The sequence below is a fragment of the Gymnoscopelus microlampas genome (assembly GCF_963454915.1).
Source record: "Gymnoscopelus microlampas genome assembly, chromosome: 5".
In the NCBI taxonomy this organism is placed as follows: Eukaryota; Metazoa; Chordata; class Actinopteri; order Myctophiformes; family Myctophidae; genus Gymnoscopelus; species Gymnoscopelus microlampas.
In genome coordinates this window covers 4,993,732-5,019,863 of record NC_139942.1, presented here as the reverse complement: position 1 = coordinate 5,019,863, position 26,132 = coordinate 4,993,732, and the positions used below count along the sequence as shown (strand labels likewise).

Below are 26,132 nucleotides of genomic sequence, written 5' to 3'. Positions count from 1 at the left end.
TTCTTTCTCAAGCACATTATTACACATCTGCCCTCTTACTTAAGGGACACTACAGACCTGCTAAACTGTCTAAATAATTGTACTGTCAACCCTAAAGGTCCTTACACACCAAGGCGAATTCTTCATGCGAATAAATACGTTTTTTTTTAAAAACCTTATAAAGTCAATGCAAGCATCCACATCAGTTCTTTTAATTATTCGGAACGAGTCCGAATTGTGCGTATATTCGCATATTCGCCGGTGTGTAAGGACCTTAACACTCTTCTTGTCACCCTAGATGTAACCAGCCTGTATACGTGTATTCCTCATGACATTGGCCGGTCAGCAACCACAAAAGCACTTCAAACTCGTGCTGACACAGAGATTCCTCCAAACCCCTTTCTCTGAGTTGCTCAACTTGGTTTTATCAAAAGATTATTTCATGCATGAAAGCAAATTCTACATTCAAACACATGGCACAGCCATGGGCACTTCTGTGGCCCCAAGCTATGCCAATATTGTTGTTGGTGACTGGGAAAAATGAATTTGTGCTAAATGAGAGAAACCCGTTTTTTTCCAATATCAAACTTTGGAAACGATACATTGATGATATAATCTGTTTTTTCGAACCAGAGAATGACAATTTCCCTGAGTTCATTTCTTATGTAAACAATACTACTACCTTTCTCAAGTTTACTGCAGACAGCAGTTTAACCTCTGTCAACTTTCTCGATGTGGTCGTTTCCAAAGACCTTCTTAACCAAATTCAAACCACTATCTATAGAAAACCTATGGAAATAAATACTCTATTACATTTTGGCTCAAACCATCCCAGTCACCTGAAACACAACATTCCAACAGGACAATTCTTACGTCTCAGACGGAACTGTTCCTCACTAGAAACTTTTAATGACCAAGTCCCTGTCATGAGGAATCGTTTTTTACGTAGAGGATACCCACAAAATATCCTCGATCAATCTGTGAATCAAGCTCAACAGACTCCTAGGAAAGATTTGTTAAAGCGGAAAAAAGATGTGAAACCTCCAAGATTGTGTTTTGTGTCAGATTTCAACTACTGTTCTAAACAGATCAAACAAATAATATTAAAACATTGGCCGATTTTACAGATGGAACCTATGCTCAACAACATAACAACTAATTCTCCTCTTTTTGCACACAGAAGAGCCCCAACTCTCAGAGACAAATTGGTTCACTCATCTTCTAATCCTGACTGTTCCACCTGGCTGTCCCTCAAGGGCAACTATAGATGTGGACGGTGTGCACAATGCAACAATACTACCAATTGTAAATTCTTCTCACATCCTTTGACAGGTAAAAAGTATAAACAAAAGAGTTTCATCAACTGTAACTCCACCAGTGTGGTTTACATGTTGACCTGTCCTTGTGGTAAGGCTTATATTGGCCAAACAAAAAGATGCCTAAAACTGAGGACCTCTGAACATAAAACTGCTATACGCACAGGCAATATTGAATATGCCATGGCTAAACACTATCTTGAGGCAAAACATGGTTCACCCTCTTCTTTGCGCTTTGTAGGGATTGAACAAGTGGTTACTACCCCTAGAGGGGGTAACCTCCCCAAATTGCTATCTCAGAGAGAAATGTTTTGGATCTATCAACTCAACACCATGCAACCAAATGGCCTAAATGATGATTTCTCCTACAAAACCTTTTTATAGATAAACAATGTGTACTGTCAACCTGATAATAATCTGATTTTTTCCTTTCCTTATGTCCTAAGTCTCCCTGATGTGCGAGTCCCTGTTGTGGCCTTTCAGTGCTTTTTGGATGAACTCTTCATTCCTAGTGTGATAAAAAAAGAAATGTAATTGATGTCTGTGATTCCTCCATGATCTGTGATTTTTGCACTGATACTGTTGTGAACTGCTGTTCTGACTGTGAGTGATATTGTGTAATTGATTGATTGACAAGCTAGTACCTCCCCCCTACACAGGTGGGGATGATTTGTCTTTGTTTAAAATAAGGGCATGCACCCCCAGTATCATTTTTTAAATCTGCTCTGAGGAAGGCTGCAGCCGAAACGCGTTAGCGTTCACATCTCAATAAAATGAGAAACCACATCTGAGCCACTGTCTTGCTATCTTCTTTTTTTACAATCTTTGTTTGGAGTGCCGCTTTTTTCCACTTAGGTGGTTTTCTTTTGGGATCTTGAGGTATCCTTCCCAAATGTGTTTCCAGCTTGTGTGCTCACTCGCTCCCAGTCTAGGAAGTGGCAAAAGGAGATCCCCCTGTTTGACACTGTGTTGGTTGATGCCATTGCTTGCCGGTGAGGAGTCTCCTGTGAGTGGTGCAGCACCCTCACAGCGTGTTGGGGGAAACTGGCAGGGGTGACACCACAACAGATCCCGATACTGAGCTCTCAATACCTGCCACTCGAGAGAAGCTCATTGATGCGCAACAGGCTGAGCCAAGCCTTGCAAACTGCTTTGCTGCTGTGGTGAGCAAGAGTGGCAAATGAGGAAAACCCTGCCTACTTCCTTGACAAAGGTATGTTACTGAGTCACCATCAGGTTTATTTTGGGTTATTCCCTTATTTTTGCATTAGATTATTTAGGTTAGCTTTAAACCCCTGAGTTTGTTTAAGAGATGTTTTGGTAACAACTGGCACTGCCCTGCCTCCATGTCTTAGTCCTTTCAACCATTTGTTAAAATCACCTTAATGTAAATAAATTCCCTTTCTTTGCACCATACCAGTTGTTACTCCCTGTGCCCTAGACTCATATCAGGGTCGTAACAAGGGGCCACAGGGAAAAGTCAGGTTCTGAGAAGACGGCAGAAGAAAGTGAAGATGGGTTCCTCACAGAGCTCCAGCAAAGCTACATCCAAAAAGTATCCTAAGGGAAAAGGTGCCTACTGATGACAGCTCAGCAGCAGAGGCAGAGCAACAACCTACAAAGGACAGCTCTGAAACTGAAGAAGAGAAGGATGACAGTTCAGAGGAGGACATCAGAAAAGACCCCAACAGAAAGATCATCACCTCCAGCACCAGCACTGATGAAAGAAACTCATCTCCAGACAAAGTTCTTCCATCATCGAGCGTCCATGCAGTGTTGTCTGCCACAGAGATGTGTGTGCTCCCTTTGGCTCCAGTGTCTCTGCAGGACCGTGATAAGGAATGCCTCGGCTAGCCTGGTTGAACACACTCTGGCCTGCCACTGTCAACAATGCAGGACCCATCACTCCAGATGGGTTTCAATGGTTTTTCCACCGAGGCAAAGTGTTGGGCATATGCACAGACATTGTGCATGACAACGGTTGTGTTGGCAAGGTGGACTCCAACGTGCGCACACCTCTCTGGGTGGATCACAGTGCTACAACAGTGTCTCGACGAGCTGTGTTGCTCCATTACAACCCTGGATGGTCATTCATGGTGCCATGTGGACACACACACGGCTTGAAGAACCTATGTGAGGACGCAGGCTGTGTTTTACCTGCGTGTTAGCACCAGAACCTGCTGTCACAATACATTGTGCATTTATACAGTGTGTAGAAACATTCCCTCCTGCCCAGGTCTAGGTGGGAGAAGCTCTGGGGTGGGATTCTACCCTACACACCTGAATGCTATTGCGATCAGCACCACCTGCACTTGATTGCAGTGGGGCCTTTAACTCTTTCATTGCCATGGACGGGAATTCCTGTCCATGGCAAAGGCTCCGATTCTGAAAAGGCTCACACTGCCAAGGGACGAGAAAAAAAAACAGAACCAGAAGATAACGTGATCCGAAGATTTACTGCTCCATTCACTTCCTGGTTAACTTTACTTAAAAAGGCTGTATCTCGGCTCATGTGTACTTTTTTTTTACTATGTATTTTTGCCCGAGACATGTTATTTTGAAAGGCGTATTATGTGTACTTTACTACTTTTTTTCTTTGTTTCCATAGCCTTAAAATCATCATCACTGTTTCCATTAATCCACTACATCAAATCCATAACCTGTATGCCATCACCAACAAATCTTAAATGTTTACTTCTACCAATCTGGTCCACTGGTCTTAATACTCTTATTGGTATTCTGGTGTACCGAGTGCTAGCCAGTAGCCACTAACTAGAAAACTTAGCCAAACTTTAAATGGTTCTTTGAGCCGGAAGTACTTGGCCATCAGGCATAGACCAGCAATACTACACCGACCAGATGGAAATATATGGCAAAATGCATGGCAACAATATTGGAACTCCTACTACCCGACTCAGTATGCCTTCCAGCAACCGGCCTCCCAGCAGTACTCAGCCCAGCCCATCACACTTTTTGCTGCACAAACACTTTTTACAGAAAAAGAATAATGAGATGAAACACAATACGGTTCCATCTTGCAGCATCGCTGCTAGGAGGAGCCCTAAAAAATAATTAAAATAAAATAAAACACTTGCGGTACAGCAATTGACCTGATGAGAAAAGAGCAAGGCAGCTTGTGTGCATACAAATTAAAGAAGCATATTTCTACCTGTAAAAATCACTGGTTTGAATCACAAGAATAGGCTGTAAAGTCACCATGGAAGTGAACAGGACAGAATCTACTTCCTTAACTTTCACCATCAGTGTGTCCTTGAACAAGATTACACTGAAACCCCCAAATAGCTCCAGGGTGCTGAAAAATAAATTAAAAAAGCAAAACTAGCAGATCTACAAGCTCAAAACGTGTTGCGTCGCATTCCGAGCTTGTGGATCTGATTTTGATACGTCTGTAGTATGATCACGTAGGGCCATTACTTTACAACATAAAAAAGTTAGAATGTGGACTCCAGTAGAAGGATTAGAATGTCGGTCTTGTGGGACCAGTGTGTCAGAAGAAGGATCATCCTTTCATCGAGGTATGCGCATGCTTAAAGGAGAAATCCGGCCATTTTCAGTGTTATCTTTGATGTGTAGTTTAGCACTCACCAACATTGAAAGGGTCCTTGCGTTTATCCCATTGAGTCCGTTTCGTCGGTTCTGACGACCCCCTCCGTCGGCATAATGGAGGCGCCAGCATAGCAGCAATTCGCCTATTTTAACAAATGCAAAGTCTGTTTTTTTTTCTTCTAGTACTCATTGTGGAGTCTCATGAGACCCTAAGAGGCGCTGAAAGTTCCCGACGAGCTAATGCTAATACAGAACGGAGCTAATGCTGGTTGCCGGTTTCTCTCCCAACCTGGCAACTCTGTGTTGCCAGGTTGTGTTGCCAAGCAACCAGCATTAGCTCCGTTTGTTAAAATAGGCGAATTGCTGCTATGCTGGCGCCTCCATTATGCCGACGGAGGGGGTCGTCAGAACCGACGAAACGGACTCAATGGGATTAACGCAATGACCCTTTCAATGTTGGTGAGTGCTAAACTACACATCAAAGATAACACTGAAAATGGCCGGATTTCTCCTTTAAAGTGAATGGCACATCGAGTGGCAAATGGAGTGGCAAAGAAACATGCAAAATTAGTTTAACATTGTTTAATGTTGTTTAATGCAATCAGATATGACTTTTCTGTTTGGATGCATGGGCTGTAAAGGCCAGAAAGTATTTTTTTGAAACTCAATAGGCATTCCTGCATAACTTCCGGGTTTGATGATAATGTCACACGCATATCCTCTATTGATGCTCAAATAAGGTAATTCTTTCTCGAGCCTTGTTTTCAGGAGAAGCTTAACTTTATATATGATGCAGACATTTACAAACAGCTTATAGATAGGGGTGGTCCTCTTATTGACCCTAAAAACATCTCGCTTACTTGGAACACAAATGGGGTACCTATTTTCAAATCGCCACGGTTTCAGTGTGGCCTTTGTATCGTGTCATTAACAAATTGAGCTTCATTGAACGCTCACAAAGACAACATACGTTATTTGCTGGGCTTTGGTATGGTGATTCAAAAACATCCATGGTTAAATGTCTTAGCGTACTAAGAGACACCCTGAGAAAACTTGAAGACGATGGAATTCTTGTGCAACCTGCAGAGTTCGAATCTGAACCTTTTGTGTGTAAAGTGCTTACCATTGCTAGAACATGTGACTTGCCTGCTAAAGCTTTAGTACTTAGTTCAGTGCAATACAATGGGAACTATGGATGTCATAAATGTGAGCAGGCTGGAAACACTGAAGACTGGGGTTGAGGGGATGTTCAAGCATTTCCATTCACAGCTACAGATCCAAAAGGGCCACCACGCACAGAGGAAAAGTTTGCTCTTGATGCTAAAATGGCAAATGACACCAAAACCACTGTAAGACAAAGAGTGAGAGAGAAAGCAGTCCACATACTGTAGGCCATAGCAGAGGCCTACTGCTTAGCTCCTCCTCTGGCCCTACATTTGTTGATTAAGGCTTTCTTGAGCTTGCTTTCGTCGACTGCTGTCCAACCAGGCAAGGTCGTACATCTCAGGACATAGGCTGTAAGACAAAAGCATTCAAAACTGAGTGATTTTGACAAATAACTCATACCACACAGACCTTAAACAACAACTTTTACAACATAATACAAAAAAAAAATCTAACCAATCATGTATATACGCCCTCTGTCCTGTTGAAATTGCTATCCCCACTATCCTGGCCTGTAAATGTATTTTCTGTTTGTTGATTGCTATCAGAATATAGATATTTATACATTTTATTTTATAGGGGCAAAAAAAGTATCACTTTTAAAGTAGCACTAGACAAGTTTTTCAAAAAACAAAAGATAAATTGTATATCTTTTGTGAGTGGCAAATGTTTCACAACACCCATTCCATGAATTTCACCCCCGAGGGGTGTCCGGAAAACAGAAACGGAAATGCACCGGTTTCCTGTTTATCCCGGCCATTTCACGCCATTTTTTATGGCATTATAGGATTTGAAGATGGAAAAACAACAAGCAACAGAAAACCCAGCTACCGGTAACTAAAGCTCCACTTGCTAAGAGAAAAGATCCGCAGATAGTATAAAACAACAAAAATAACGCTTTTTGAAACGCTTCCGCCTTCCGGCGAAAACAAATGGTATTCTGGGAAATGCAGGATTTCACTAAATACCTGCAATGACGGTAGGAGGTTGCTAACAATCATTATTTTGGGACACGATACCCCTTTACGTAATGAAGTCACCTAATTTTTAGAAAACGTACTTAGAATTGCTTTGACCTTCTTCCGTTCAAGGACCCTCTTTCCTTCTGGGACCTTGCCATGGCGGCCAAAGGGGACTGCGTTCTCACACTCCTCCACAGTGAAAAAAGTGTCAAACAGCAAATGAAACAGACGCGTGGAGTCTTGTTTTGCTGCCTGATGCATGGCAGTAAGGCGGAACGAAGAGACAAACAAGCCGCTGTCAGGAAACAGCTCCTGCTGGCCTGATGGGGAAGACGTGCTGGTGGTGTCCTGCTTGCGGGTGGTGTCCTGCTCACGATGTCTCTCTCCAATGAAGTTTCTGGCCCTACATTTGTTGATCAAGGCTTTTTTGAGCTTGCTTTCGTCGACTGCTGTCCAACCAGGCAAGGTCGTACATCTCAGGACATAGGCTGTAAGACAAAAGCATTCAAAACTGTTATGAGTAATTTGACAAATAAGGCTCGCAAACTCACTTTTATGCTCCAAGGTTTTATTCAAACAAACAGCAGATACGACGTTTCGACCTTTTCGGTCTTTTACAAGTATATACAATCATATATTTGAAAAAGACCGACAGGGTCGAAACGTCCGATCTGCTGTTTGTTTGAATAAAACTTTGGAGCATAAACGTGAGTTGCGAGCCTTATCTTTGTTTCATTATCACTGTTCTTACAGTTAAAGCTCAGCACCAAAGAACGGAGGATGTGCGTTATTTGTTTTTCTGATGATTTGACAAATAACTCATAACACACAAACCTTACACAACTTCTAGAATACAAATTTTCCTACAAAAATGTTCTAACCAATCATGTATAAGCCCTCTGTCCTGAGGAAATTGCTATCCCTACTATCCTGGCCTGTAAATGTATTTTCTGTTTGTTGATTGCTATCAGAATATAAATATTTAAACATTTTATTTTAAAGGGGCAAAAAAAGAATCAGTTCCATCACTTTTAAGTAATGAAGTTGCTTAATTTTGAGATAACTTACTTAGAATTGCGTTGACCTTCTTCCGTTCAAGGACCCTCTTTCCTTCTGGGACCTTGCCATGGCGACCAAAGGCGACTGCATTCTCACACTCCTCCACAGTGAAGAAAATGTCAAACAGCAAATGAAACAGACGCGTGGAGTCTTGTTTTGCTGCCTGATGCATGGCAGCAAGGCGGAATGACGAGACAAACAAGCCGCTGTCAGGAAACAGCTCCTGCTGGCCTGGTGGGGCAGACGTGCTGGTGGTGTCCTGCTCGCGGGTGGTGTCCTGCTCGAGTGTAGTGTCCTGCTCGCGGTTTGTGTCCTGCTCGAGGGTGGTGTCCTGCTCGAGGGTAGTGTCCTGCTCGAGGGTGGTGTCCTGCTCGAGGGTGGTGTCCTGCTCGAGGGTGGTGTCCTGCTTGTGGGTGGTGTCCTGCTCGTGGGTGGTGTCCTGCTCGAGGGCGGTGTCCTGCTCGAGGGCGGTGTCCTGCTCGTGGGCGATGTCCTGCTCAAGGGCGGTGTCCTGCTCGAGGGCGGTGTCCTGCTCGTAGGTGGTGTCCTTCTCGTGGGTAGTTTCCTGCTCACGATGTCGCTCTCCAATGAAGTTAATGAGATTCTGAAACTCTATGAGTTGGCCTGGGTCTGAGAGAGGGAAATAGCACAAACGGTACATTCATTATTATGTGTTCAAATCACCAGGTAATTAAAGCAATAGAACTAAGCAACAGAAATGAACAGAAATTACTTGCCTATTCTCGAGATGACTTCATCGACCCTTCTCTTCTCTCGTATAATTCTTTCAACCTCCCCCTTACATCCATCGCATGGTTTCCATGCAGTTACTGGTGGGATGTTGCCACTGGGTGGTGGGCCAGCTGCATAGACTCTGTAGGCTGGTGGACCAGCACTCTTGCCCCCATAAGCTGATGGGAACGCTGCGTGGACTCCGTAGGGTGATGAACCAGTGGTGGTAGGGCTGTCACTATCATGAAATGTTTGACATTGAACATAAATTACTGTTTGCCTTTCTTGCCCATGGTAGATATGACAGATAATTCAAATTTAAAAATACATTACTTTGACAATGACTGGTACCAATAATAAAACATAAATAATGGCCAAAACAGGTCATATTTAATAATAATACATTTGTTGAGCTTGTAGAAAAGCTAATTCCATTATTTGTTAAAGTTTTAAAATATATGAACATTTTAAATAGATGAATTTATATCGATGAATTTAAAATATTCTGATGATTATGCTTAATACTTACATAAGCCCAATTATGTAATTATTGTGACCTCACATAATTGTGATCAAGCGATTTTGTAATAATTGTGACAAGCCTACCCATAGGGTGATGGGCCACTTGAATGGCCTGCATAGGGTGATGGACCAGCGGTGTCGCTTCCATAGTATGGTAGGCCAGCTATGGTGTATGGGTGTAAGGGTGATGGGCTGCCTTCATTGATGCAGTAGAGTGGTTGGCTTGCTGCATGTTGGTGGGTTGGGCTAGCTGTGTTTCCGGCTGCTTTGCCCCAGTAGAGAGGCGTGCTGGTTGTATGACCCACTGTGTTTCCCCAGTTAGGTGATGGCCCGGCTCCGTTTCCCCAGTCAATCGATGGTCCGACTCCGTTTCCACAGTCAGGCGATGGTCCGGCTTCATTGACCCAGCAGGTAAAGAACAGTTTAGTTTCATCAGTCAAAGCCAGCCAAATTGAACTTGATGGTCACAACTAGAAGCACTATGTTTGGATTGGAGCCAACAACGATCAAACAATGATCCTATGGTGAAAAGTACATCATCCCTAATGTGACGCATGGAGGTGGATCTCTGATGTTTTGGCTTGGGTGTGTGTGACTACAGTGGCATAGGGAATTTGGTTAAAATAATGGCAAGATGAATGCAGCATGTTAATCAGAAAATACTGGAGGATAATTTGCACTCATCAGCCCGGAAGCTGGCCATGAGACAAACTTGTACTTTCCAACATGGCAATGATCCAAAACACAAGGCCAAGTTAACCCGTCATTGGCTACAGCAGAAGAAGTGAAGGTTCTAGACAGTCTCCTGACCTCGATATCATTGAGCCATTTTGGGAAATAAGAGTGATGACATATCGTTGCAGTCGGGCAGAAACCAGCTAACTCAATTTTGACACTTTTGCATTTTTTTTCAATAAATCAGTGCTACCCTTTACGTCTGTGTTGGGAAGAACCAATGAAAAGTATTAAAACGTGCTTCTGTCAAAACCAGCTAACTCCATTGGATCCTCAAACTTTCTGCTAAACCAGCTAAAACCATCAAAGGGGGTGGAGTTAGCTGGTTTTGCTGACGAAAGATCTGGGAGCAGGAACAAGTCCCAGCAGACTGGAGGCGATGCCACCTGGTCAAACTACCCAAGAAGATCACTACTGCACTGCAGGGTGCTTAGGGCATAGGCACAAGGTTATCTGTATTTAGACTATTTTAATTTAACATGTATCTTTTATATTTAATGTAATTAAAATAGCATACTAAAGGCCCCAAACTTGTAGGTGCTCTTACACAGCCAAAAGGGACAGGTTGTAATTGCCTAAGACCTGTCCGCTCTGTGTTCCTATTGGCAGCCATAACTGCAGTGCCCAGCATGGTTCCACAGACTTCCAATTTAATCAACTTCCGGTGTTTCCTTCCTACTTCCGGTTTGTCGGACTGCCTTGAAACTTTACCCACACACTCTACCTCCCGAACGCAAGGTCGCACAGGTGTGACAGTGGAACTGGGTGCTGCAAGTGCATCACTGCTCGACAAATGGCCATACTTTGGTAACCATTGCTCTTATCAGCTTAACATAGGTGCACTCTCTTGTTCCAACGAGACCTTTCAAAATAAAAGTTGGAGGACTGTTTTACATCTCGCTCAGGTGAGCTGGAGGGAAATGTTTGTTCATTTGGAAACAGGACTAGTCTGGATGGACGGACTGCCAAACAGAGCAAAGTGAGTGCTGCAAAGCTTTTTTGTGGGATGGTTGTGAAAGGCAGATTTGTGAAACCCTTTGTTCAACTACACTGTTCACAAACAAAGGAAGGAAACCTGTGAGTTGCCTTTGATCTCAAATCCATCTATGGTGAAATATATTTAAAAAGAAGCTGGTGCTAATATGCAATATTCATGTAGGAAACCATGTTTATGACGACCTATATTGATGTATATTATGCCTTTTCTAGTTTTCACGTTGAGTCAATAAAGATTACCATCACATCAACTCATCTGTCTGCTACCTTACTACCCAGCTGGGTCCGAAGTCGGGAGCTCTCTACCGACACTGTTGCCCCCGTGACACAACTCCGGATAAGCGTGAAGAGCAAAACTACAAGAACAATGTGAACATTGTATATAGGCTACCATACACACGGTTAAATGGTACATAAGACTTCTGTATGTATTAAAATATATATATATATTGTGTCGATTAAAAACACAAAGAGAGGGATAATAACAAATATAGATAACCTGCACACGATGCGACCACGTAGTCGTAGTGATTCTAAAACAGCCAATTACAGGTAAAATGTGATCTCTTATCTCCATGTCTCTTCTCTGATCTCCAAATATGGGCATAAAATTGGCATAATTTGCTTAATGTGTTTAAATACCAAGTCTCTCAAATTCAAAGGTAAAGTGTTTCATTGTCACCTGGATGCCATGTTGAATTGCTATCCTCTCCTCCCATCTCCTCTTTTTCTTTGCCTCTTCCTGCTCTCTCCTCCTCTTCCTCCGGTTCCTCTGGCAGAGGGGAGGACACAGGACCGTCACATTCACTCGGATGGCCACGTTTAGGCTTCTTAGGTTCGATCACCACACACTGTACCGCAAGGGAGGGCAGACAGGTGGGATACTTTCTCGGACGGCCACGGCCACGCTTCTGAGGTTCGACAACCATGTGTTGTACCGTCATACTGGAGACATCTGAGTGAGTGAGAAAGAGAGAGAGAGAGGAGCAATGGTGCAAATTGCACCCACATAAGGGTTCGGTTCATAGGAGCACTCTAGATGGATAGTCTCTACAGAGCTTGAACTTTGCTTCGTCTCTTCTCATTGCCGTGATCTTTACGCACTACTGAAAAGAATATACTAAATGGAATTGATAGGTTTTAAAATTCTTTGTTGTATAAAATCAGTTTCTGTTAACAAGAGGGGGACAAGTGAGTTTACGGATCCCCAAATTCCACATGGACAAGGTTTTTGATAGCGGAACTTAAATGCAGAGATTACACATGGACGTATTTATTGTCTCCGCCAGGAGACTTTGTTTTCACTTTCTAAATATGACACACAGATTGGTCAAGCCTCACGTGACACGTGACAATACGGTGAAATAGTGTGATCTGATTGGCTAGTGACGTATAGCGGCCTATAAATACATGTGTCACTTTGAAAGAGTCTGTGCCTCTTTCAAAGTGAGGTAAGACAGGAACAATCACGAAATGGCTGAGAAATGGCGGATACTGTAACAATTGGATAGGATACATAATTGGACAGATAGGACAGATGGGACACTTACACAGACAGGAGGGATATGACACTTACACAGACAGGACGGATAGGACACTTATACAGACAGGACAGATAGGACACTTATACAGACAGGACGGATAGGACAGTTATACAGACGGATAGGACATTTGTGTCATGTTACTATGACACAGTAACATGTTCTATTTTTTGTAAGAATTAGAACATAAGAAGTAGAACATTCCCAGAAGTAGAACATTCCCAACACAAGTCTGCTGGTGGAGACTTGTGCTCCGAGGAGCACTTTTTCTAGTTTATTTTTAAAGAGGGTGTTTGGGGAAAAGTAGTGCTCATTTTCCTTTACCTCAACATTAATAAATCACATGACAAGCAATGCCAAAGCGATAAATAAATGCACACTTTGAACCAGAAGGCTACAGAAACATCGGGCGTTTTTAGACATACATAGATCACCATGTAGGGAGCCCACTCAGCCGAAAAAACAAGAACTTGAAGACCCTGCATTAGCGTTGAGGTCTCTGGTGTGGGAACACTTTGGTTTCTTAGTGAAATACAACGGAGAAAGGGGAGTGGATACGACAAAAGCAGTTGTTCAACTAGAATCGAGTACAACAAACCTGTTAACCCATTTGAAGCAACATATCTCAGCTGATAAAAGAACCAGTGTGGTACAATAGTAGGCAACAATACACCATTGGCGTTTTTATAGCAGCAGATCTACGACCATATGCAGTTGTTCAGAACAAATTATTTAAACACATGTTGAAGGTGACTCTGAGTCATGATTCCTTCACGTCCACACTTCAGCCATAACGTTATAAGACTGTGTGCATTATACGGAGGCAATGAGGCCTCTTTTCTGAAGTTAGTTAAACCGCTAATAGATTACTTCCCTGCCGAAATCTCTCGTATCCTTCTAAAAGGTCAATGCATTGTGGGCCTGAACCCTCCCCTTAGATAGGACTTTGATGATTATGCCGATGCATCAATATGAATATGAGCTATATGGAGGGTGGTGACTTGTCTTAAGTACTACCTGGTTATTACGGGGCCAGAGCTCTGCTCTGGAACCGTATTGTTATTGGCAGTATTCTGTCACTTCTGCCACTTTTTGCAGTTCTGGCTGAACCGTGCAGTCGCTTTTTACGAAACTCGGCCATATGGTAGATGGTCATGAAAAACGATCAAAAAATAATTCTCACAATCTTTCGTCAAAAGGTGGCGCTATAGCACTCAATTGAAAATGCCAACTTTGAACAGGTACAACTCATGCCCTGTTTGACCTAGAGCCATGAAACTTGGATACACATATACGTCTCCTCATGCTGAACAACTTTCACCCTCTGACTTTTGACCTCTGACCTTTAGATCTCCCACCATTTTGAATTATATGAAAAACAGTCATTGGCTCCTAACTTCTGCATTTTTTCACTTATGGAAAATCCGTTGGAAATTTTTGTAGGCAGAGGTCCAAAGTTCAAGTGTGAAACGTTTCGTGCAGATTGCTCAAAAATCCCAGGAGGAGATAGATTTTAACTATTACAGTTTTATGAACATTATTCATCTGTGCCTAAAACATACATGCAGACTCACATTTCTTTGAAACTTTGCAGAAATGTACAGGGTCATTCCAAATATCACTGAAACCAATCTTACTCCAATTGGCCAAAAGGGGGCGCTATAGCAATTTTTTGAAAAGGCAGACTTTAAACAGGCATAAGTCATGCCTCGTTTGGCCGAAAGTCGTGAAACTTGCTTACACATGTGCCTTGACTCATGAGGAACACACGTATCGATTTGACCATTAAGCTCCGCCCTTAGATTTTCCGCAATTTTGAGCAGTTTGAAAAATACTTGTTTTTGCCAGTTCTGGCTTAACCGTGCATACGCTTTTTACGAAACTCGGCCATATGGTAGATGCTCATGAAAAACGACCAAGAAATAATTCTCACACTCATTCGTCAAAGGGTGGCGCTATAGCACTCAATTGAAAGTGCCAACTTTGAACAGGTACAACTCATGCCCTGTTTGACCTACAACCATGAAACTTCGATACACACATGCGTCTCTTCATGCCCGACAACTTTCGTGGTCTGACTTTTGACCTCTGACCTTTAAATCGCCCACCATTTTGAATTATAGGAAAAACAGCTATTGGCTCATAACTTCTGCATTTTTTCACTTATGGAAAATCCGTTGGAAATTTTTGTAGGCAGAGGTCCAAAGTTCAAGTGTTAAACGTTTCATGCAGATTGCTCAAAAATCCCAGGAGGAGATAGATTTTAACTATTAGTTTGATGAAAATTATTCATCTGTGCCATACATGCAGACTCACATTTCTTTGAAACTTTGCAGAAATGTACAGGGTCATTCCAAATATCACTGAAACCAATCTTACTCCAATTGGCCAAAAGGGGGCGCTATAGCAATTTTTTGAAAAGGCAAACTTTAAACAGGCATAAGTCATGCCTCGTTTGGCCGAAAGTCGTGAAACTTGCTTACACATGTGCCTTGACTCATGAGGAACACATCTATCGCTTTGACCAGTAAGCTCCGCCCGTAGATTGTCCGCAATTTTGAGCAGTTTGAAAAACACTTAAACCCAGGATTTTTCAGCTATTTGCGTGAAACTGTATCATCTGTGTGATCTCCTTTTTCATAGTTCCTTGTCTGTTGGTCCAATGGCGTCTCCCTTAAATGAGTGCCTCACAATCTCAAGGTCGCCAGTTCAAGCCTCACTTGATGCAGACTTAATTTAAGTTGAATTGCAAACAACATGACTGTATCAATGAATACATGTGCAAATGGTAAAGATAACCTGAAATGCTTATTTGAGAGTACGATTTCTCAATGTATGACATACTTCATTCTGAAAATAGCCGATCTACAATCTCAAAACTTTTCAGATAGCAACGTGTTTCTGAGCTTGTAGATCGGCTGCTTTCACTGTTTTCGGTAGCGAGGAGACATACAATTTCTCTATTGGTAAATGGTTTGTGAACGAGTGATCTTAGTGTTTGCTTGGTTCATGACAGAAGGCAAGAGTAGCACTATAGGTAGTGTTGCAGCCTATTAGCCTATCATGGGGCGGCCATAGCTGGGTGGTTAGTGAGCACGCCCAGGGAACCAGAGGCCCTGGTTGCCCCAGGTTCGATTCCAGGCCATCCCAGCATATGCGTCGATGAAATGACATTTGTCCCTGAGCAAGACTCTTAACCCCTAATTGCTCACAGGTTCTCATTGTAAACAAGACCACAAGGACTTTCATGAACGACCTGTTAAAAGGAATTATCCTTATCCTTGTCCGAAGGTTGAGAGTTCGATTCCTGTTAATGGCAGTAGGTTGAGATGTCCAATCTATCCATTCTGTTTCCATCTCTCTCTCTCTCTCTCATCAATCTATTCCGTTTCCATGTCTCTCTTCAATCTATTCCGTTTCCATGGCTCGCTCTCTCTCTCTCTCTCTCTCTCTCTCTCTCTCTCTCTCTCTCTCTCTCTCTCTCTCTCTCTCTCTCTCTCTCTCTCTCTCTCTCTCTCTCTCTCTCTCTCTCTCTCTCTCTCTCTCTCTCTCTCTCTCTCTCTCTCTCTCTCTCTCTCTCTCTCTCTCTCTCTCTCTCTCTCTCTCTCTCAGCTATATTTCTTTTTTTGTTTTTCTCTCCTACCTGGTTATTCTTTTTATGTTTATCTCTCCATTTGTTTTTATACTGATGGTGTTGATGAACAATGGACCTGGAGGTTTTATGTATTTATACACTTACTGCAGTTCTTGTACTCTCACCAAACTATGCAGGCTAGGTGGGGAATGAGTACGTCCACACCTTTTATAATGTCCGATGAAGTACGCCATCGCCAGTGCTCTTCAATTTGTACATGGATGACTTCTCAAAACAGTTAAATGAGTATAAAACTGGTTGCATGGCGGGGGATAACCTTATTAATCATATGATTTATGCTGATGATTTAGTTGTCCTGTCTCCTTACAGTGCTGGCTTACAGCAGCTTCTCATGTTCTGCTCAAAATATGGCACGTTGTTTGATATAAAGTTCAACTCTAAAAAGAGGGTGGTTATGATCTCTAGAACTAAGGACGATCAGAAGCTCACCTTTCCCTCGTTCTCATTGGCAGGTGAAGTATTAGAGGTTGTGAAAACGTTTAAATACCTTGGTCACATAACCAGGGATGATCTCTGTGATGGTGATGATGTGCAGTGCCAGTGCAACTATATGGGCAAGCCAACATGCTGGCATGAACATGTGTACAGACAATGTTAGAATATCCCTTTTTAAAACCTATTGCAATCCAGTGAATCCACTATATACAGACCACTCGTGGTGCCGTTATAGCAATGCAAAAATGAAACAAACTGCAGGTGGCATATAATGATGCCTTTCGAATAGTCCTGAAACTCCCAAGATGGACTAGTGCAAGTGAAATGTCTGTGACCAGTAATGTACCCACCTTTCATGCTGTATTGAGGAATTGTATGTTTAAATGTATGTGCAGACTGGTGGAGTCCAATAATGTATGAATTATGGCCTTAACAGGGATCACACAGAGTGATACAATGTATTACTCATGCTTCTGTTTTCTCTCCTACCTGGTTATTCTTTTTTTGTTTATCTCTCCATTTGTTTTTATACTGATGGTGTTGATGAACAATGGACCTGGAGGTTTTATGTATTTATACACTTACTGCAGTTCTTGTACTCTCACCAAACTATGCAGGCTAGGTGGGGAATGAGTACGTCCACACCTTTTATAATGTCCGATGAAGTACGCCATCGCCAGTGCTCTTCAATTTGTACATGGATGACTTCTCAAAACAGTTAAATGAGTATAAAACTGGTTGCATGGCGGGGGATAACCTTATTAATCATATGATTTATGCTGATGATTTAGTTGTCCTGTCTCCTTACAGTGCTGGCTTACAGCAGCTTCTCATGTTCTGCTCAAAATATGGCACGTTGTTTGATATAAAGTTCAACTCTAAAAAGAGGGTGGTTATGATCTCTAGAACTAAGGACGATCAGAAGCTCACCTTTCCCTCGTTCTCATTGGCAGGTGAAGTATTAGAGGTTGTGAAAACGTTTAAATACCTTGGTCACATAACCAGGGATGATCTCTGTGATGGTGATGATGTGCAGTGCCAGTGCAACTATATGGGCAAGCCAACATGCTGGCATGAACATGTGTACAGACAATGTTAGAATATCCCTTTTTAAAACCTATTGCAATCCAGTGAATCCACTATATACAGACCACTCGTGGTGCCGTTATAGCAATGCAAAAATGAAACAAACTGCAGGTGGCATATAATGATGCCTTTCGAATAGTCCTGAAACTCCCAAGATGGACTAGTGCAAGTGAAATGTCTGTGACCAGTAATGTACCCACCTTTCATGCTGTATTGAGGAATTGTATGTTTAAATGTATGTGCAGACTGGTGGAGTCCAATAATGTATGAATTATGGCCTTAACAGGGATCACACAGAGTGATACAATGTATTACTCATGCTTCTGGAAACACTGGTGGCAATGTGTATATGTTTTTAATTAATCTGGGCTTTATGGAGTGAAAACAGTCTGGTACTCAATCTATGTATGTGTTGTTATTGTCTATTTTGTATCTCTCTTTTTAATATGGACCTCTCGTGTCTGAAATAAAGTTTATATATGAGAACAAGCCAAAGCTGATCCAAAAGCATCTGCTGTATTATTCACCATGGATGGGTGGACATCTAACACACGACAGTTTGAGGACCCAATGGAGTTGGGAGGTTAATAGCCTCGCGTGGCCAGACAATGACACACTGCGTGGATATTAGTCTGGTCCCTATCAACAATAGATTTTTTCCAAGGGGCGGTTACAAAAAGATCCAAACGGACTCTATTGGTTAGACCTAAACCAATCAGAGCAGTGCTTCCTTGTACGAACGAATCAGAGCAGTGCTTCCTTGTACATCATTGCTCCAAATAAGGTGATAAGCCCGCCCACATTTGGATACTGGGCCCTGATTGGTCCCTCACGAAATCTCTATTGAGGGGGGCCAGACCTAATCTGCCGAGGGCTAAAGTGTGATGCAATTTTGCATCACACACAAAGGCAGATTCGTCTGGGACCAGGCTAGGAGGTTAAGTCAGTAGCATGTTTTAATACTTTTCATTGGTTCAATATAACACACAGATGTTAAGGGTGTTCAATAGCACTGATTAAAAAACGAATTAAAGTTGCAAAATGGTTATAGCTGGTTTCTGTCAGACAGCGACAATATGATATATATATACAGTATACAAATAAATTAAAGTGAACCCATAGTCTTATATAGTATAGATCAGTGGTTCTCAAACGTTTTCACGTTAAGAATCCCCAAATGAATCTGTATTTGGCGTTGTAAGCTTGTACATCGGCTTTTTTCAAATAGCCGACATAGAGAGTTACAGTAGTTAGACTGGTTTTGATGCTACAGTATATTAAACACATTTCGCTGGGGACCCCCTGGAACCCCCTCAAGGACCCCTGGAGGTCCCCAGACTTTTAAAACCAATTGAGTATATATACATTGAGATATCTGCCGTAAATATTGCGGTATGACATGTTTTCCACAAAACTTTTTTTCCCCAGTGACACATCATGCTTGCAAACTGAATTTGGATTTTCAAATTAAAGGGACTGCACCATGAATTATAACTTTTCCTTCTTGTATGTGTATTTTTGGTCTCCCCTACCTTTCTTCTATCCCAAAAAAACACCCCAGTTTGAACACTCAGGCTTTCACAGCATATCTGGGGTTTTCTGCAAATTGGTCTCAAAACAGACCAAACTGATTTTCACCCGAACGTGACATCACGTTTGGTACAATCCCTCCCATTTTTTCAGTTCCAATAAAAATAATATATTTATATTCTTTCTTTTTTTTTACTTTTTCCACACAGAACCAGGAGATAACATGACTACAAATTGGCTCAATAGCGCCCCGTGCCAAACATGACATGTGGTATTGCAGGTGAAAGTGCTTTATAAGCCAAAGAGAAGTTAGTTGGAGTGAGTATACCTGAGGCTTGATTTAGGCTCAAACCTTTTGGAAAACGTTTGAGGGACATAAACAATACGTTAAATATTAAATATATATTTTTTTAATTCATGGTGTAGATCCTTTAAGCTTATAGTCATTCATCTCTACAAAGTTTCCAATGTAACTGATTCACGTGGCGCACTAAGTTTGAATTGAAACACTGCGCCAGCGGGACGATAGGGAATGCACATTGCGCCAGGCAGAAGATAGGGCCCTTAGTCGTGTTAGACCAATACCAATAAAGTGAGTATTATTGTATTTAAAAAATGTACCTGAAAGAGTGCTGCACGTCTCCTCCGTATGTAGTAAGGTCAATGTTGACACATCAGCCTCCTCTAACGGTTCCTCTTTAATCTGTGGAAGTTGTGGTTTCTCCTTGACCAGACAGGGAATGCTCTCCTCATGTCGAGGGGAAACCTCTTTATACACAGAAGGAGGAGAGAAGTGGTAGCATCAGCAGAGCAGAACTCAAAATGCGTTTCTCTTTGGATTAGATTGATTCTCCAACTCGTTTAACAATTACCAGTGTTTTTTTTAGCGGTGCAACCGCTCCTATAAGAGGGTTTAGGACCCATCCGTGGTGAACGTTTTTCTTTCCGTCGTGAAAATGTGTCTTTCGTGTGCTGTGATTGGCTAAAAAAAATTAATAAATCACACCCACTGGTTGTGCTTTGATTGGCTAGCGAGACACGTCGCAGACTCGCTGTGATTGGCTAGCGAGACGCATGATGAAATTAATAATAATTTAAAAATCACACCCAGTGTGAAGTGGGCGGTGTGTGGTCTTCACAGTGGTCATCACAGTGATGGAAGTTCACTTAAATAAAAGTAATATTTCTGAAGTGTGTGGTGCTATTTATAGTTACTAATTTCAGTGAATGAAGACCACACACCCACGCGGTGTGTGAAGACCACACACCGCCACACACCGCCCAATAAAGTCAGCCAATCATATTACAGCTAGTGGTCATCACAGTGATGGAAGCTCACTTACAGAAATGTATAGATTTGCATTGAATGTGTAGGGGTGTACAATGGTTGGTCCACAATGGTTGATTCACTTAAAAAAAACATAAATGTGTTTTTTTAAGTGCCTAGTCCTATTTATAGGGCTATGCACATGTGTCATGTGTTTCACTATCACAGTCCTGAATAGAGTCAGCCAATCACATTACAGCTAGTGGTCATCGCACTGATGGAAGCTCACTTAAAGAAAAGTATAGATTTGCATTGAATGTGTAGAGGTTAGGGGTGTAGACTGGTGGCCAATCACGGTGCAGGATTAGGGGGGTACAAAACCTCACCTCACATATAGGGGCGGTTATACCGCCCAAAAAATGTAAGCACGTCACTTCGCAGGACGCGCTGTGATTGGCTACCGAGATGCATGATGAAATTAATAACTCATAAATATCACCGCTCACTTCACACTGGGTGTGATTTTTTGGGGCGGTGTAAAAGTGAGGTTTCGACACTGACTAATCCTGCACCGTGATTGGCCAACAGTCTACACCCCTAACCCCTCCACACTCAATGCAAATCTATACTTTCCTTAAATGAGCTTCCATCAGTGTGATGACCACCAGCTGTAGTGTGATTGGCTGACTTTATTAGTTGACTCTATTCAGGACTGTGATTGGCTAGCGAAACACATGACACATGTGCAGCCCTATGAATAGCAGTAGTGAGTCGTGTGATGATCACACACCGCCCACTTCACACTGGGTGTCACAACAGTGACATAGTGCTCCAAGTCCACATCCTGTGATTGGCTAGTGAGACACATGATGAAAATAATCTAAAACCATTTTGATGTGACACTAGTATATTTAACTTAGATGCTGTGTATTTCATGAGATCAGTGAAAAATAATCCAAATAGCACTATGGTTGAAATGGGGAAAGGAAAAACCGATGCGAAGAAGACAATGGAAAGTCTTGCTAGAACTGGCCCTGTGAGATCAAAGTATATATCACAAGAGCTTAAACACAGAATTGTGTCAAAGCACAGATGGTCAAGGTTACAAAAGAATTTCAGCTGAACTTAAGATTTCTAAGAAATCAGTGGCCTACATAATCCAAGACTGGAAGAGACGAGCCTTGGTGGGAGACGTAAAGAAGAATCCAAAAATTGCTATAGCTGAAATGAGAAAAGAACTTCCATCACTATGATGACCACTGTTAAAACCACACACCGCCCACTTCACACTGAGTGTGATCATTGTTGAGTGGTGCCGAAGGCAACCACTCCTATATCTGCCTTTGTCTGTGTGTCCACCAAGCTAACATTGGTCAAGCATCACGTGACACGTGACAATATGTTGAAAGGGTGTGCTTTGATTGGCTAGTGAGACGCATGACGAAATAGAGCCCTATAAATATGTGTGTCACTTTGAAACATTGCTTACATGTTTCAACATGTTAGCCAAGCTAAGCAAGGCACCACTCACTTCACACAGGGTGTGATTTTTGGGGCGGTGTAGCCGCCCCCTATAAGTGGGTTTTCAAAAAATGTATGTACCCCCTAACCCTTCCATTGTTAATGCAAATCGATACTTTTTTCATATCAGCCAATCACATTACAGCTAGTGTCACCACCAACTGTAATGTGATTGGCTGACTTTGCAAATTCAGGACTGTGATTGGCTAGCGAAACACTTGACACATGTGCAGCCCTATGAATAGTAGTATGGACTTTTAAAAAAGTCATTTATCCTTTTTTAAAAGTGAGTCATGTTGTGATGACCACACACCGCCCACTTCACACTGGGTGTGATTTGTATTATATGGTCTCTCATTTCATTTAAAATCATGCCATGTCTATCAAAAGGGTCACACATCAACATATATATGAGCCTATACTTGTAGTGAAATGACCAATGTAGTGTAGCCTACTATTCCAAATCATTATTTAAACATAGCCTACTCAAATGGATTACCAGCTACTACTACTAATACAAATAATACTATAATATTTCTTAGTGATTGGCAGCTTGTGTGTGTGTGTGTGTGTGTGTGTGTGTGTGTGTGTGTGTGTGTGTGTGTGTGTGTGTGTGTGTGTGTGTGTGTGTGTGTGTGTTGAAGGGAATGAAATAAGAATGTTGACTCTGGCTTTGTCCAATGTTCCAATGTTGATGCTGGAAAGTTATGCAAATTCGGCATATTTTCCTAATGCACATATTTAAATATACAATTTCAGAAAACTTGTATTAAATTGGTAATTGGTTTTGATTCAGTACCACTTTGAGAATCACTAAACCAGAGGTATAAAGTAAGTAACTAACACATTTACTCAAGTACTGTACTTACGTACAATTTTGAGGTATTTTTTTACTTTACTTGAATACTTGAGTATTTTCAGTACTTTTACTCCTACTCCACTAAATCTCAGAGGAAAATATTGTGCTTTTATTTCACTACAATTATTTGAAAACTTTGCTTTGTTAGACTTTGATTATTATTTTTACAAAACAAACATTAACCACTTCAGCCTTATATACATTTCGGCCATTTGGAAATAGCCTATCTACAAACTCACAATATTGTGAGCTTAAAGATCTGCTATTTTTATAAATGTTATACATTTAAAAAGTTTTCATAATAAGTAGTTTCTACTTTTCCACCACTGCACCAAGCTACAACAAGTGTCGTAGTTTAGGGACCTGCAACCATTAAGAAACATGAAGACAAAACGTGACATTCCCCTAAGTACTACAGGCAGCATATGACGTGACTGTAGCTAAAATAATGCAGCTCAACCCACCTGTTCTGTGTAGTGTGATGTGTGGCTGTAAAATGTCGTCCAGCATTTTGTTTCGTCTCTCCAGCAGAGTTTCTAGTGTCTCTATCTCTCTCTGGAAGAGGTTGAACATCAACTCTGCAGCCAAACTGAGACGCTCGCTGACAAACACTCTGACATTAAGCTTCACACAAACATCACGCTGTTTTTCCAAAACACACAATATCTCCTCTCCCACCGACGTCATGTGTTCATTTATAGACAGCCGTAGATACTCTCTTTGACACCGTTTACCTCCTTTATCTGACATTTTTTCACCGTGCTTTGTTTCTCACCGCCATGAAATCAGCTAGCAACCACTTCCGGGTTATAGTGCTTCGCGCATGCTTGCAATGAAGGATCTAGTGCACGCCAGAGCATTTCGCCCCCTGGTGGAGGAGCTGTGTAACTATCATTGAATATAAGTGGTGGGAAAAGTAGGCTACTCAATGTTTTACCATTGAACGGCCCCGGCAATAGACCAATTATTTGTTTACTAACATTGAGCCTGGACGCACAGGTGATTGTTTCACGCAATCAATTCCCAACCTGTTTCGGGGTGCACTGGTTTCAGCACACCCCAACCCCCATCTTGTGTGTGTTGGCTAGTGAGACGCGTCCTAACGAGACCTGATATAATGGGTTTCGTTGCGCGCATACTGGCTGCACGCATACTGGTTCTTATCAGTGTGACGTCGTCTGTTAAGGGGTCTATGTGTCGAGGTGTACATATGCATGACCCACATGACTCCAAGATCCTTAAATCCCAACTTTACTAGCCTACCCCCTGAGCTCAAGTCTGACAACAATAAGATGAAAACTGAAATTCTCCCATGGAAGTAATAAAGCCTAATACGGTAACCAGACATATCGCCCTAAAACCATTTCGCCCCTGTTTTTGAGCGGACATTTCGCCCACCCCCGGACATTTCGCCCGGACATTTCGCCCATCCCAGACGTTTTTCCCAGACATTTCGCCCACCCCCAGACATTTCGCCCGCCCACCCCCAGACACTTCGCCCAGACATTTCGCCCTGCAATTATATTGTGCGACATTCATTATAAATATATAATCCATCAGTTGTGCGAGATTCATTATATTGAAATTACCGGAGTTACCGCTGCACTGCACTTATATAATCAATCAGTTGTGCGAGATTCATTGTAAATGGCTTTATTTAGATACATACATACATACATACATCCTACTTTTGCAATTATTATAGTTACCATTCATTATAAATGGCTTTATGTAAGAGGGGAATACATACATACATACATACATCCTACTTTTGCAATTATTATAGTTACCATTCATTATAAATGGCTTTATTTAAGAGGGGAATTTCTCAACTTTCACAACTTGTTCTACTGTTTGACTATTTTCATAGCTCCGTTTACAACTTGTTCTACTGTTTGATTGATTGCAGTTTGCATAGGAAAAGGTACAAACGCCTTAACTGATCACCACCTGAATCTTTGTACTTTAATGTCCAGCTATCTGTGTACTTTAATTGCTTTAATTGGCGGCAGATGGCCCATTCCACACCTCCTGGATCTAGGTCTATTGAAATTTCAAGACAAAGGAATGGAATGTGACCTGCCTCTGTGATGCATCTGTACTGTAATGACAATAACAGAATAGCAGAATAAAAAGTATTGCAAATGTAAATGTTCCTTTTCTCCTGTCTTAGCGTGTGTGTGTGTGTGTGTATATATATGACTCCTGGCAAACCTGTTCACCGCTGCTGCATGTCAGAAGTCATCTCCACTGTTCCTATGTCATGAGCAACAGACACCTTTGGCTTGTTTTACAAATAGGCCTAAAACATGTCTACAACCCAGTCCAGAACTGACAGAATACATGCTTAATCCATATGCTCTGTTCATTATATACATTACTTCACTATCACTGTCCATTTAATCCTAATCAAGACAATACAAAAATAAAAAAGGCCAAACAAGCTAAATTCATTTCAGAACTAAACATTTAGATTCTGCTGGATCTTCGTCTGAGGAATCAAGCATGACACGTAAATCAATCAACAATGCACTGAAAAACAGGCCATGGGGTGTCATGCTGATTCAGCTGCTGATCAGACTCAGCTTGTTCTGTTTTGAGTTGAAACAAGAACTAAAAAATGTAGTGGATATATGGATGGATAGGTTTGCCTGGATGACGTATTTCGGGCGAAATGTCCGCAAAAATGGGCGAAATGTCCGGGCGAAATGTCCGCATTTTTGGGGCGAAGTGTCCGGGCGAAATGTCCGACTTTTTGGGCGAAGTGCGGAAAGGGCGAAATGACTTGTATTCCCTAATACATGAAGATGAAGACCAAGAAGATGAGGAGGCTGAAGGGAATGAGGAGAGAGATGATGAAGAGGGTGAAGAAGACCTTTGAGTGTGTGAGGTTGTGGCTCTAAAAAAACTTTGATGAAGTGTGAATTTAAAGTAGTTTTAAATCTATGCGTGTGCCTGCGCGTCCCCCTGGCCAAATAAGTGGTTGCTCGGCGTGCAACCCCGTCCACTGGGCCCCCGCCCGCGCCCCGCGCCTCGCCCCTTCGGGGCGAGGCTCCCCATATACGCACTACACTTAGATAGCTAAATTCCAATATGGCCGCCGTGTGACCTATTCAGAAAACCTGCCCACAGTGACATCATCAGTAGGCAGATTTGGTCATTTCAAACAAGATTTCAACCTTATTATTATTATTATTATTATTATA

General features: G+C 42.0%; 1 protein-coding gene across 1 annotated transcript; it reads right to left on the bottom strand.

The window, feature by feature from the left end:
* Window positions 1-5,556: 5,556 nt before the first annotated feature.
* On the bottom strand, window positions 5,557-23,589 carry LOC311045668 (uncharacterized protein). The gene is made up of 8 exons (XM_084057619.1): window positions 23,391-23,589; window positions 19,901-20,047; window positions 11,715-11,987; window positions 9,386-9,695; window positions 8,785-9,017; window positions 8,057-8,677; window positions 7,087-7,476; window positions 5,557-6,377 (listed from the first exon to the last, which is right to left on the bottom strand). The coding sequence occupies exons 1-8, from the start codon at window positions 23,497-23,499 to the stop codon at window positions 6,268-6,270; spliced, it is 2,193 nt and encodes a 730-aa protein (XP_083913745.1). The 5' UTR covers window positions 23,500-23,589; the 3' UTR covers window positions 5,557-6,267.
* Between the last annotated feature and the right edge of the window lie 2,543 nt (window positions 23,590-26,132).